The 12,450-nt window shown below is 50.3% G+C and overlaps 1 protein-coding gene across 2 annotated transcripts in view; it reads left to right on the forward strand.

The window, feature by feature from the left end:
• The window catches only part of MYO5B (myosin VB), a 348,888-nt gene that overhangs the window by 191,746 nt on the left and 144,692 nt on the right, over nt 1-12,450 (forward strand). For both annotated transcript variants that reach the window (XM_047696392.1, XM_047696393.1), the window contains exon 5: nt 11,974-12,130. In XM_047696392.1, the coding sequence (XP_047552348.1) occupies nt 11,974-12,130 (157 nt within the window). The remainder of the gene's footprint in view (nt 1-11,973; nt 12,131-12,450) is intronic.

Consider the following 12,450-nt stretch of genomic DNA (forward strand, 5'->3'; position numbering starts at 1 on the left):
GGTCAAGTGAGGGCCTTCCCGTGGCACGTTCTGTCTCATCTCCTGCTTCTGTACACCCTCCCTGGGCCGCGTGTGTGCGGTAACTAAGAGCTGGACGCAGGAGGGGGATTGGGGATGAAGGGGTAGAAGCTGAAAGAGCGGATGGTGTCAGGAGAACTTGACACGTGAAGAGTCTGCTCTTCTGTCGCCTGGAGCCCGTTGTGGAAATGGTTCAAGTGCCCTGGCTACTGTGGAGACTCTGCTCTTTTGTCCTACTGCGCGATGTCCGAAACACCCACGCTTGAAAAGCAAAATGCTGCCCGTTGTTTTCCAATTCTGTGTTCTTTAAAAACCCTGAACAGATGCTTCTTGCCAACACGAGTATCCCCGAGAGGGTAGAAACTTAAACTCCTACCCTTCAGATCTAGTACCAGAACATGGACATTGACCTTCGAACTTACTTGTGCTAGTTTCCCTGGTTTGCTACTCATCTCTCGATGGACTTCTGCCCCAAGAGAGGCACGAATCCTCTACCCCAGTCAGATCCCTTATCTGAGATCTCTCAGAGCCTTCATTCATCTGGGGGAGCCTCTGATCTGGTCAGGTTTGTTACTCTTACGGGAAGACAGAGAAATCAAGTTGTGAATACGTTCTTTCCTTACTTCCTTAACATGTCTCTTTCTTTGAAGCTTTGCCGTTGGACTTCATTGTTGCTTAGGTTCTCATGTATTTTTCAGATTCGCACCTTCACGGTTCCACTTCCTGTACTGGCCTCTGCGGCCAGAACATGGAGTTACCTGTGAGATTGCTGAGGCCATTAGCTGCCTTGTGTTTCAGGTCTGCGGATTTGTGCCTGGAAGTAGGAGTTAATTTTTTTAAGCTATATAAGCAAAAGTCTATGAGAGTTGAACATTTATTTTTGTAATCAAATAAAGCCTGCAGCAAAATTAGTCTAAGATGTTGATTGATATTTATAATCACGAAAGTACATAATTTAGGTGTAAATGCTGCATTGCTGACATGAATGACCTCAGTTGGCAGTACCTTCCCATAGTCAAACTGAGTTCTCTTTTCACCTACAGTACCTATTCATTCATCAAGAAATATTTATTGAGCGACTGGGCGCCAGACTCTGGTTGGTCTACACTATGTCCTAGGGCCTTCAGTTCCCACCATCACCCAGTGCTGAGCACCTGTCCTGACTCCCACCGCTACCCTGTCCTGAATGGCTCCTACCTGAAGGATTGAAGAGACTGTCTCTAGGCCAGGAGGCTGGGGTTGTTTGTGTTTAGGGATGAAAGGGTATGGTGAACACATGACCCAGGGAGCCTCTCTGAATAGAGGCGTGTGGGAGCCGGAGCAGGGGTGGAGGGCGGGGTCAATGTACAGGGTCTCTCTTGAGCCAGCCCTTTACCCTACAGAGTAGACACCCTGAGACAACCAAGGCAGGTTCTGCTTTAGGTCCAGGAATTAGGGTTTCATGGCCAAGGAAGAGAATCCTGAAATGTCAAAGCAGCAAAGGGACAGAGAAATCTCGTCCAGTGATTCTCAAGGTGCCCAGATGAGCAGTGGGGGGGAAGTACATGTTTGCATTCTCACAGGACATTATCAGCCTACTGAGGGCTATAAGATGCAAACTATATGACCGTGTCCTTTAGCTTCTGGTGGGCTTCTTTTGCAAGGCCTGGAAGTTTACATACCAGCTTTATGTCTGAAGCTGTTTTCCAGTGGGGAGAACCTTGCCCCATATCCTGGGGCTCTCTGACATCTTCCCCCAACCCTGCCTCTACCAGTACAGTTAATGGTGTTTCTGACTGGCCTTTGGAAATGATCTAATGAAATGTAAACACGGTCTTCTTAAAAGTTGGTGTCACTCGTGCTGTGTAAAGAGGCCTGATTTTGCAACTGGGCACTGGGAAGGTAGGGGGGAACCTTGAAAGTGATGTTCAGGTGTTCTAAACCTTTTTAATTTCACATGATGCATTTGCATGTATTGAATATATATATATAGTTACAGAAGAAACAGATTATTTTGAAAGTTATAAAAATATTTGGGGGGAATTGTGATCGAGCAGACATGAGGGATTGTTTATGACTGTTAGTGACAGATGTCCTAATGGTTATTGCCGTGATGGGTGTAAAAATTGAGCAGCAGCAGCTGGGATGGGGTGTCAAAGCCACAGGGTCTGTGAAGCTGCTGTCTTGCTCTAGTCTCAACTGAAGGAAATGTCAAAGTTGTTAAAATTTAATAAAACCCGAAGGTGTGGTTTTTAGTTCATCGAAGTTCATGAGTCTCTGAATTCTATGTAATGGGGCTCAGGCCAGGAACCCCTGACATAGGAGGTGGTATGGAACTGTTTGGTCTTCCCTGCTGCAGGCATTAACAGGCGCCAGCGTGTGCTTTGTAGGTTTCTAACCTCCAGAGCTGACTCCTTGAACGAGAATCCAGTTAATGAGGAGACGCCGCTGTGGTTTCTGGGTGACTTACCCTAAGCCATTTACCAGAGTACTGGCATTAAATGTAAAGGCTTCCGTTGTCTGCCCCCAGGAAGGATGGCTAAGACTCTGATCACTAAGCGTTCTTTTTAGTTCACTGTTACACTGTATCAGGCTAATATTGATAGATGTAAGTTACAGGGTATGTGAGTTGCTGCTAGTACCTGAACATGTTTATATATAGTGACCTGTCAGCTGCTCAGTCTGTAGCAGTGGTTCTTAACCTTAGCAGGACTAATGTAGCCAAGAGGAGAATCACGTGTGGATTCAAACCAAAAAATACCCAGGCCCCACCACCATAGGTGGTGACCCGACTGTTTTGGTGTGGGATCCAGCTGAGGTCAGTTCATTAGCTGGACAGGTGTTTCTAACAGAGTCAGGGTTAGTGAACAAACGTTGGTTCTTTGCAAAGTGTTGCCAAAGACTGTGGCTTGCCTATTGGCATCGGATCGTCCTAAACTTTGCCTCTTCCCCGAACATTGTGTGTCCCCCTTTCTGCACAGCCTGATGCCTCTGCCTGGAGTGGTCTCCGGGAACAGATCATGAAGGGCCTGGAACGCTGAAGACACTGACTGCGTCCTTCAGGCCGCAGTGTCTCCTGCAGCAGGCTGAACGGGGCCTAGGCACATTCGAAGGAGTTTCTTTGAAATCGCATACCAGCTGCAATGAGGGCAATGGAGGGAGTAGAATTAGCACAGGAAGACCAGCTACCATGCTTTGGGTGGAATCAGGAGGGGAAGGATGATAAATAGGACCTGGGTCTAAATTAGAGAAAGAATCAAGGTGGTATAACCAGCTTTGCCTGGTGGGGTAAAGGAAAGGAAGGAGTCAAGGGCCACTCCTAAGATCCCTGCTTGTTCCCATGTGGAGTGCCACACTTCCACGCCAGGAGCAGAGTGCGGAGCTGGAGAGCTCTGTTTTGGACCCACAGGCCGGCCAAGCCCGGTGCAGCCTCCACGTGTACGTGTGCAGTGGGGGTGGGGAGGGGTGTGTGCCTGTGTTGGCCTCGCAGGAGCCACCTGGGTAGGGAGCTGTGTCCAAGCAGCAGTTAGGATCACAAGGGAAGAGATCACCTTGGAGGCAGCCTGGAGAAGTGAGAGGAGATGCTGAAATGGACGTCCATAGATGCCCTAAATCTACAAGATGAGTGAGTAAAGCAGCATCTACGTAAAGTCAAAGACCTTGAATCTTCCTGGTAGTGTGGCAGAGTGCGTGTGTGGTATAGAGAGAAAGGGCTCTAGACTGGGGTGCTCACACGTGCTTCACTTTGGGGGCTGGCTGGACCCATGAGAAACCGTGTAACTGAGTTTACTAGAGTATATGTGTTCACCGAGAACCTGTTTCCAGAACCAAATGAAAGCATTTTTGGTGCTAGAGGGCACAAGCACGTGTGTATCGTAGTTCACCCCAGGTAATGACGTCGCTTAACCAAAACAAGTTTATAAAGTATAAAATCGCTGAAAACCTCTGGTTCTGGTGCTCTTCCTCCCCTAAGCCCCGGGTTCCTGAGTTCCAAGATGTTTGACGTCAGTAGGTGACTGTGGTTAATGGAGAACGCATCCGCAGCCCAGCTGTGCGAGTGGGAGAAGCAGAAGGTCTGAGGGAACCCCTTCCAGCCCCTTATTTTAAGAGCAAAGATGTGGGGACATTCCCATTTGCCCTGAGGAGCCCCTCCCCAGTTTTTGGTCTCTCTGCCTGCGAGGGTTGGGCTTGGCTAAGCGCCCTGAGGTTCTTTCTGGGATGCTGTCCTATGGGAGGGGAGCCCGCTTCTCTCCAGAACAGCCAGCAAGTGGAAGGGACGGGGTCATTTTGGCACTGTGTCGTGCTACGCCTCGGAGTTTATAAATAGATCTCAGGCCTCCACGGGCTGCTGTGAACCTGGAGTGGGGAAGTGATACCTGGATGTTAAATGTGCTAAGTACTCCTCCTACACTGTCAGAAGGTTCAATTTCATCTTTCCAAGAGACACTTAGAACTCTAACTGCTGAACATGAGCTAAGCGGTTTCTCATGAATATTTATGGCGGCCTTCCTGAATGACTTGGCCTGAGTTGTAGATGGCACCGGAGCACACAGCCCTGCCTGGTGGAGGGGAGGGTGTGCGGTGTAAGGAATCCGTGCCTGATGGCAGAGGCGCCCAGGGATGCTCATCCATCTCCCTCCCTCTAGAAACCAGGGGTGCCTTGGGCCTATAGGACCCCTCCAGTGTCTTCCCTCCAGGTGCCCAGGATGTCTGCCTTCCCACGTCGAGGTGTGGCTTTCTCGTTGGAAGGGCTCGTAGAATCTCTCCTTGGAGCTTTTTTGGGCCAGCCCCTTGTCACAGCAGAATGTTCTCTCCAGTGCTCCCACCTTGGGAGGAAGGCTTTAACCATGGACTCAGAGTGTGTGGCTCTGTTTTGAGTCCAAATCCTCCTCCCTGTAATTTTCTGTATCCTTCCTGCCTAACCTAACCTCCATCCAAATGACTCTGTCCCCCCGGCCTTACTCTTAGTTCTGCACAGAACCCCGTTTTGTTCCCCCAAACTGATTCTGTCCTTCACCCGACTTCACTTAACTTCTTCACTCTACGGTTTTGATGTCATTTTGTTTTAATAGAATTGTGTGTAGCACTAAACACTGATTTTTTTTTTTTACATTTGAGCTTCTAAAGACGGTCAGCCATGTTACTTTGGCCATATTTTTAGTCTGCATTGCTTCTAAGATTCATTTGAATTTTCTTCTCCTGTTTCCTAGTTAACTCTGTACATGGGACTGATACCAGTATCTTTGTTGAACAAAAATTCTTTAAGATTTTAATTTATTTTAGAGAGAGCATGCACATATGAGCAGGGGGAGGGACAGAGGGAGAAGTGGACTCTGTGCTGAGTGTGGACCCCAGTGCGGGGTTTGATGCCATGACCCTGAGGTCATGATCTGAGCCCAAACCGAGAGCTGGACGCTTAACTGAGCCACCCAGGTGCTCCAGACCAAAATTCTTAATTACAAAACTTTTGGATCCCTATTTTCTAGTGTAGTTTTGTTTTTTTTTTTTTTTTTTTAAACAATGGTAGGTGATCTGTGTGGCGATGAGGGTATTGAAAATAGAGAGACCCAACCGACAGGCAAGAAACAGAAGATTGATTATCCCATTAGTGAACAGAATGCATTCTACTGACACCCAAATTTTTGGATGATTTGTCACTAGAGGAGGAAACGATGGAGGGGCTTAATGATGTGTACAGAGACAGGGTGTCCTTCTCACTGTGCCTTAGCCAGGCTTCCCCCCGTCCCGTTCGATGATGGTGGTGTGTTGGTGGGGGGTGGGGGGATGTAGTTTTAGCACATGTTGCTCCCGTCTCTTCCTTCTCTCTCAGGGAGAGCCTGAGTCAGGTTGAGAGTTGAACCTGAGACTGTCTCCTGCAGTCCCCTTTCCATGGACGAGCACGGAAGGCTGAGCCAGGGCAGAGACCACCAGATTTGGTTTTGTGAGCAGTAAATTGCACACCTCTAGGGGGCACCAGTGGCTGAGCATGGCCTGTATGGACCACTCTACGTGATGGTCCTTGCTGGGGCTCTGGTCCTTACACAGTCCGGGTGCTGGCCTGCCCATCCAGGCCCCTGCATCAGAAGTCAGCCATTGTGGGACTTAAGTTCTGGTGGAAGAGACAGTGGTGGGTGAGCCCAGCACTGGGGAGGTGAGTAAACCATTAGTAAATTGTGTAGTTAACGCGGTGAAGGCAAGGTGGCCAGGGAAGAGCTTCTGAAGAAGCCACACTTCCACTGATTCACATCTGATCTCTTATATTAAGGCTAGATTTGTTCCAGGGGGAAGTCTTTAAGGAATGCTCTTTCCCACAAGGGTGTAATGATAGCGACGTCCCAGCACAGCCCACTGGGAAATTGGGGAGACTCGTGGAAGCCTGTGTTTGAGTCCGGGCTTGGTGTCTCCCTAGCTGAGTACTCAGGGCCTATTTCTTGGCTTTTCTAAACTTTAGCTTCATCTTCTTTAAAATGGGAAGACTGGCAGTAGACTTATGAATCCTGAGCCTGGGGTGCATGGCTAGCGGTTTTGCGTACCACCCGAGCGTGATGTGAGTAGGCAGTAGTTAATCACACTGAAAAGCAGTAATGCAAGAGCTACCAAAGCCAGAGGGTGATTGAGTACCAGGCATTAAGACTTGTGAAGTCAAATAAAAGGAAGTTTGAGCTAGAAAAGCTTCAGGCAACTATACAGCAGGAGGGGATAAGGAAGCCCTCTGTGGTTTGACTGTAGCAAACAGAGAGTGGCTGCGATAAAGCTGGGCCTTGAACGCAGCAGAGCTGGGCTCTCTGAGGGCAGAGGGTAGCACTGGAGGGCTGAAGGGCCAGGAGAGACGTGAGCCAGTATTCCCGTACAGGACATCATGTGAGGAGGGCGTGTGAGGGGAGGCGGGCGTAGACGTCAGAAGCAGACCTTGTCACACATGTCCCGGGTAGTGATGGCCAGGTGTACAGAGAAGGGGACAGTCTGCATTGGCAGATAATGCGATAGGACTTGTTAATGTGGAGCTTGAGGGAAAGTGAGGGACATGATTCCGAGGTGTGTGGCTATCATCAGGAGGGGAGGCTGGTGCCCATTACATGGAGAAGGCTCTCTAGGAGGGACAGGGACAGAGAGGCTTTGGGTGCCAGGAGCCCTAGGGATTCAAGGTTAAAGTGAATGCTTGCCCTCCATGCACCCTCAGTTCAGTGACTAGTGTGTGGTTGGACTGTGGCTGCTAGAACACAGGGCCACGTGTGAGGACAGAGGTGCCACACAGGTCCATGGGTGGGGCACCTGGGATTGCCTGCCACAGCTGGGCTGGTTGCTCTGGAGCTGTTCTGGGGCTTCTCTCCATCAGGGTCACCTGGAACGGCATCTCCCTGAGCATTCTGTGTGACGTTGCTGATTGGGAGGGCACAGGCGACCAGTCATTCTCTGCAGGAAACCCAAACAAGACAACATTTCAGCAGGGTTTCTTGAAGTTCCCACAGCGTCTGGCTGATCAGCAGGGCTTTCCTTTAGTGGAGCAACCTCCAGTGCCTTAACAGCCATTTGCCTCCACTGTCCTTCCCGGGGACGACTGGGGGGCTCCAAAATGGAGAGGGGCTGGGGATCACCTTGCTCAAGGAGCTGAAAGCCCTGTGGGGGTTCAGTGGGGAATGTTTGCAAGAGGTCGTTTAGCAATTGTTCTGCCTCTTGGCTAGCAGAGGAGGGGGTCCGGTGGGAGATGGAGGAGTGGCCGTGTGCGTGTGTGTGTGTGTGTGTGTGTGTTGGCTGGTTGTCTCGTGGTTGTCATCGTTCTTCCCAGATGCTGGAGGACGGCTAGAGGCCTTAGGAACCTGTGCTCTTGCCCGAGGTACAGGCCTTCTAGGGGCTTTTCCTGTTGGGGGTAATGCAGACTTTCCTGAAAGACAGCCGGCACCTGAGTAACAGCTGGATATGAAAGCCTTTGGCCATTGTTTTCTTTTTCTAAAGAGAATTCCGCTGGACTTAAGAGGAAACAATTCACTGAAAAGTGGATTGGCCCACATTGCCAGCTAAGTCCTGCCTGTCACTGGGCTGACTGGACAGAGCTGTATATGGGTTATGGTTTTGAAGGATATTGGGTAGAATTCCTTACTTAAAAACATCTAACCCCAAACCAGCCCCAAATAACCAGAATTTGAAACCGCTTTCCTCCACCCATATTTTCTATGAGGACTTTGGGGGTGGAATCCTCCCGTGTCCCAGATGGAGGAGATCCTTTGGGGGGTTCCAAGTCACAGCCTGTCCTCTAGATGTAATGAAAGAGACCCAGAGGAAAGAAATGACCCAAAGTCACACGGTAAAATGACCAGGACCGATATCAGTGTAAGATGAAAAGCAATAGTGTCTTAAAAAGGCTACCAAGCCAACGACGTGGGCTTTAGAAGATGGGGGAGTATCGGCCTGCCAGGCTGCCTGATGCATGATGGAGCGGGCTTCGCGTGGAGCAGGGCTTTAGGAGAGAAGGTCCGTGGTGGAGGTGAGGTCAGGTAGAGGGAAAGCACACATGGCAGGGCTGGGAAAGCGTGCGATTTTAGAGACTGACAGGCAGTCCTGTTGGGCTGAACTCCAGTACCGTCATCCCACAGAAGGTATGGAGAGCATCTCCTACAGTGAGCAGTGAGTTGGGAGGTGGGCGTGTGCTCTGCAGCGTGGTGTGAGGTTTTCAAGAGCCCACGGATCGCAGAACCAGGCTCAGGCCAGATCCTTTGACTAAAAGCCCAGTGTTTTATCTGTAGCACCGATCTGCCACCCTTGTGAGGGGTTTTGGTGTTGGGGCCTACGTTGGAGAGGGTTGCAAATGCCCAACGAAGGGGCCCAGACTTGATTCAACAAACAATAAGCAGTTTGCTGTTTTGAGTGGGAGAAACCTGATGCGAGCTAGCTTGCACAATCAGGCCTGAGTGGGGGGATGCATCAGAGGCCTGGGTGCCTACCTCAGGGTGGCCACAAAGACAAACAGGAGCATAGTTGAGCCTCCTACTCATGAGGGACTGCGCTGGGATAATCAGGGGTCAACTTAGTGAGTGACCTTGGCCAATGTCAGCTAGCTAATTACTGCAAATGAGGTCCCAGTGTGTTTTTAATGCCCATGTTCTGGTTGCCAGGTGTTTGAGTTGGAAGCAAAGCTAATATACATAGGACAAGAAAGTGCTGCTGTCCATCATCCCTCAGGCCAGCTTATAGGCTGTGACCAAACAGTGTATGTGTGTACTGTACCCTTTGTGCCCCTAGCCCGCCAGTGGATTAGGGGTGGGAGGGGCCCGTGTATGCAGAAGTGCGGGGAAGCTACATAAAGTTCTCCAGTTAAAAATATTTGAGAATGGTCAAAGTCAGGGAAGGTGTCAGAAGGTACTTGTTGGTCTGAGAAGAGGTAAATTTACCTGACTTTATTCTACATGTCAACATCACCTCTAGTAGCCATCAAATGAGGCAGCAGCTAGCACTCCTGGCCATAGCCCGCACTTCCTCAGGCTCAACAGCCTTGAATGTAAAGACTTGTTAAAACTTGGGGAGATTTATAACTCTTGTAGTATCTGGCCACGTGCATGCATTTTCATCAGAGCATCAGAATTTGCCTCTGCATCCTGACCGTCTCGTTTCCCCGCCTTGATTCTGTCTTTTGATTCCTGACATGTTGCTGTCCTGTCAGCCAGCCCCCCTTCTTGAATTCCTGACCGCTTGCCTTAGAATGGCCTGCTTCTCCTCAGACTTTGCTGCCTCCTGCAGGAGCACTCTCTTTCCTGAGCCCAGTGCCTGACCTTTCTGCACTTCCTTCCCAGTGATGCACAGGGCAGTTCCCATCTTGACACTGCAGGTGCAAAGTGACCCGTGTCCTGGGTCTGTGCTTTATTTGTGCCAGCTGTGTTCTGTGTCTCTGCCTAGGCCAGTCTGCCATGTGCGCGCTGTTGCCACAGGGAACTGGACTGTGCTCACCCCTGGCCCCCGTTGCTCCCGTTCATACTCCCCTAGCATCCATGTGGTACTGCCACAGAGCCTGCTTGAATTCCTTGGACAGTCTCTACTTCTGCTTTCCATGTGACCCTCTGCTGAGGAGTAAGGCACAGACACAGGCTGTGCTCATTATTGATTGATTTTAGGTCGAATGTAGGGGCCTGAGGCCAAGCTTCAGACCTGGGCGTGTGGCTCCTGCAATTCACCTCCCTTTATTGTGGTTACGGGCGCGTTCTGAAGCTGGCATCCAGCGTGGGTCTGTTTCGGAAGTCTATGGTCCAGGACTGGAGGTCCAGCTGGTTACTCTGAGTCATTCAGGAGGGCTGTGCTTCTGAGCTGTTTTCTAGGGAGTTGATTATGAAGTATTGAGAGGTGACACCTGTCATGATCTCCATGGTCTGGTGGATGTATACAATGAAAACGAGTGAACCTGGGAAATAGAAGCATTGTCCACAGGCTTCTGGAACTACAAGGGATCTCAGAAAGCCACTTCTTAATCTTTCAGATACTAGGCAGGATTTGCCTTTGTTCTTAGGAAACTGGTTGTGGAGCCAATTGGGAAGATCCATTGTGTTTTCCCCATCTTCAACGGAGAACTAGCCCCCTGTGTTTATTCTGATCCCTCCCCAGCTGGTAACAATGGTTTGTGTGAGCTAAGACCATATTGCCCTTTGCTGACATTGAACAGTGGCTCTCAGTTAGGGGTTCTTCAGCCCAGCTACCAGAGCTGAGTCTGCCCAGTGCTCCCACCCCCAGCCCGGATCTCTCCTATCTTTCTAGTACTCTCCTAGTTGACATCAGTGTCATCACGCTGCTTTCCTACGTCTTGGCTGTCAGCCCAGATCAGAAGCAGGGCCAACATTCCTTCCCCTGTGCTGATAAGCCACAGTCTACCTGTGTTGGTGATTAGCACGGTGGGGCAGGCAGCCAGTGGTGGCTTCTCTATTCATTCTGCTATGGCCTGCTCTGCCCAGGAAGCCCCCGGAGCTGGTGTAAGTAGTCGTGGGCCAGGGCCAGGAGGGCTGTGTCATAAACCCACCTCCATGCTCCGAGGCTTTCTTATCTGGGAGGGGGTGCTGGTTAATCCCTAGGAGCATATATTCTATGCCATGCACTGTTAGAGGGACTGGAGATGAGAGCAGAGTGCCTGCCTTCCCGGCAGTGGATCTGTGAGCTGGATGTAGGTGGCTGACTATAGCCCTTACAAGCCATTCGTTAGCCAAACCTGTGCCCCCCCTCCACATGTGTTCTCTCCCCATGCTTGAACACGCACATTCCTTAGAGATCGGATAGGCTGCTCTCTGCATTACCTGCCTGTCCTTCTGTCGTCTATTTTAAAGGGATAAATATAGATGCATTTTTATCTGGTATAGAGGATCTGCTTTCTGCCTTCCATTTAGTCTTACTGAAATCCTTCTCACTGTAATTGATAGCTGTTTTATCTAATTCTGATAAACTTGAAGCAAGACCACTCTGGTGGTTAATAGCATGCCTTTTAGGAGACATACATATGAGCAAGAAATTTGAAACTATCTGTTGGCACGCTGGGCTGAAACACGAGAGGAAAAGATCCTTGTTTTTGAAAAGTTGTAATTTACACGGTGGCCCCGGATGGGCATGCCACAGAATCAGAGGTGAGACTGTGTACCTGCAAAGGCACGTGTGTGAATTCTCAGGATGTATGTGTGTGTGTATGCGCACATAAAGGAACAGGTGAGGGGGTACTGCCTCCCCAGAGAAAGTGTGGTTGTGACCAGCTGGCCCCACCGCCCTTGCTGAGGGCCCTTAGGAAGGACGTGTGCCTTTTGTAAGCCCTTCTCCGAACTCTCCTTTCTCCTGCTTATGGATCTTACGCAAGCATGGGAGGGAGGGCAGACTGTCTTAACGCTGTCCCTCGTATTTTTCCTTCAGAGAAGATGAGATGATCTTGATCAAGCTCAGGCCCTTGTCCACAGAGTCCATGGAAGGCAACAGAACCCTTCCACAGCCAGCCACTGACCAGAACTTTTTCCCTTCCAGAGATGAGAAGAACCAGTCCATCATAGTCAGCGGGGAGTCTGGAGCTGGCAAGACCGTGTCAGCCAAGTACGCAATGCGCTATTTTGCCACGGTGGGTGGCTCAGCCAGTGACACCAACATCGAAGAGAAGGTCCTGGCATCCAGCCCCATCATGGAGGTAAAGCCTTTCAAACACACTTGGCCTTTCTGGCTGGAGCTTCTTTGTCCAGCAGCCAGCTGCTGGGTGACCCACCTCATGTGGTCGCCCACCAGAGTCTGTGGAAGCGGCTCACGTGGTCCACATTCCTGCCGTTCTTGTAGAGTCCCATGTCTCCCAGTAAGGAAAGAACGCCAATGGTGCCCCTAAGAGCATGGATTTGGGAGGTATTCTCTCCTGGTAGCCTCCTTCAGGTCCCCAGTACCGAGTGGAGTGTCCTCTTCATGCCAGCCTTGTTCCCAGACTCTGCGGATGCTCTAGTGAGCATCCTTGCATCCCAC

This window comes from Lutra lutra, chromosome 12 (assembly GCF_902655055.1).
Source record: "Lutra lutra chromosome 12, mLutLut1.2, whole genome shotgun sequence".
Classification (NCBI taxonomy): domain Eukaryota; kingdom Metazoa; phylum Chordata; class Mammalia; order Carnivora; family Mustelidae; genus Lutra; species Lutra lutra.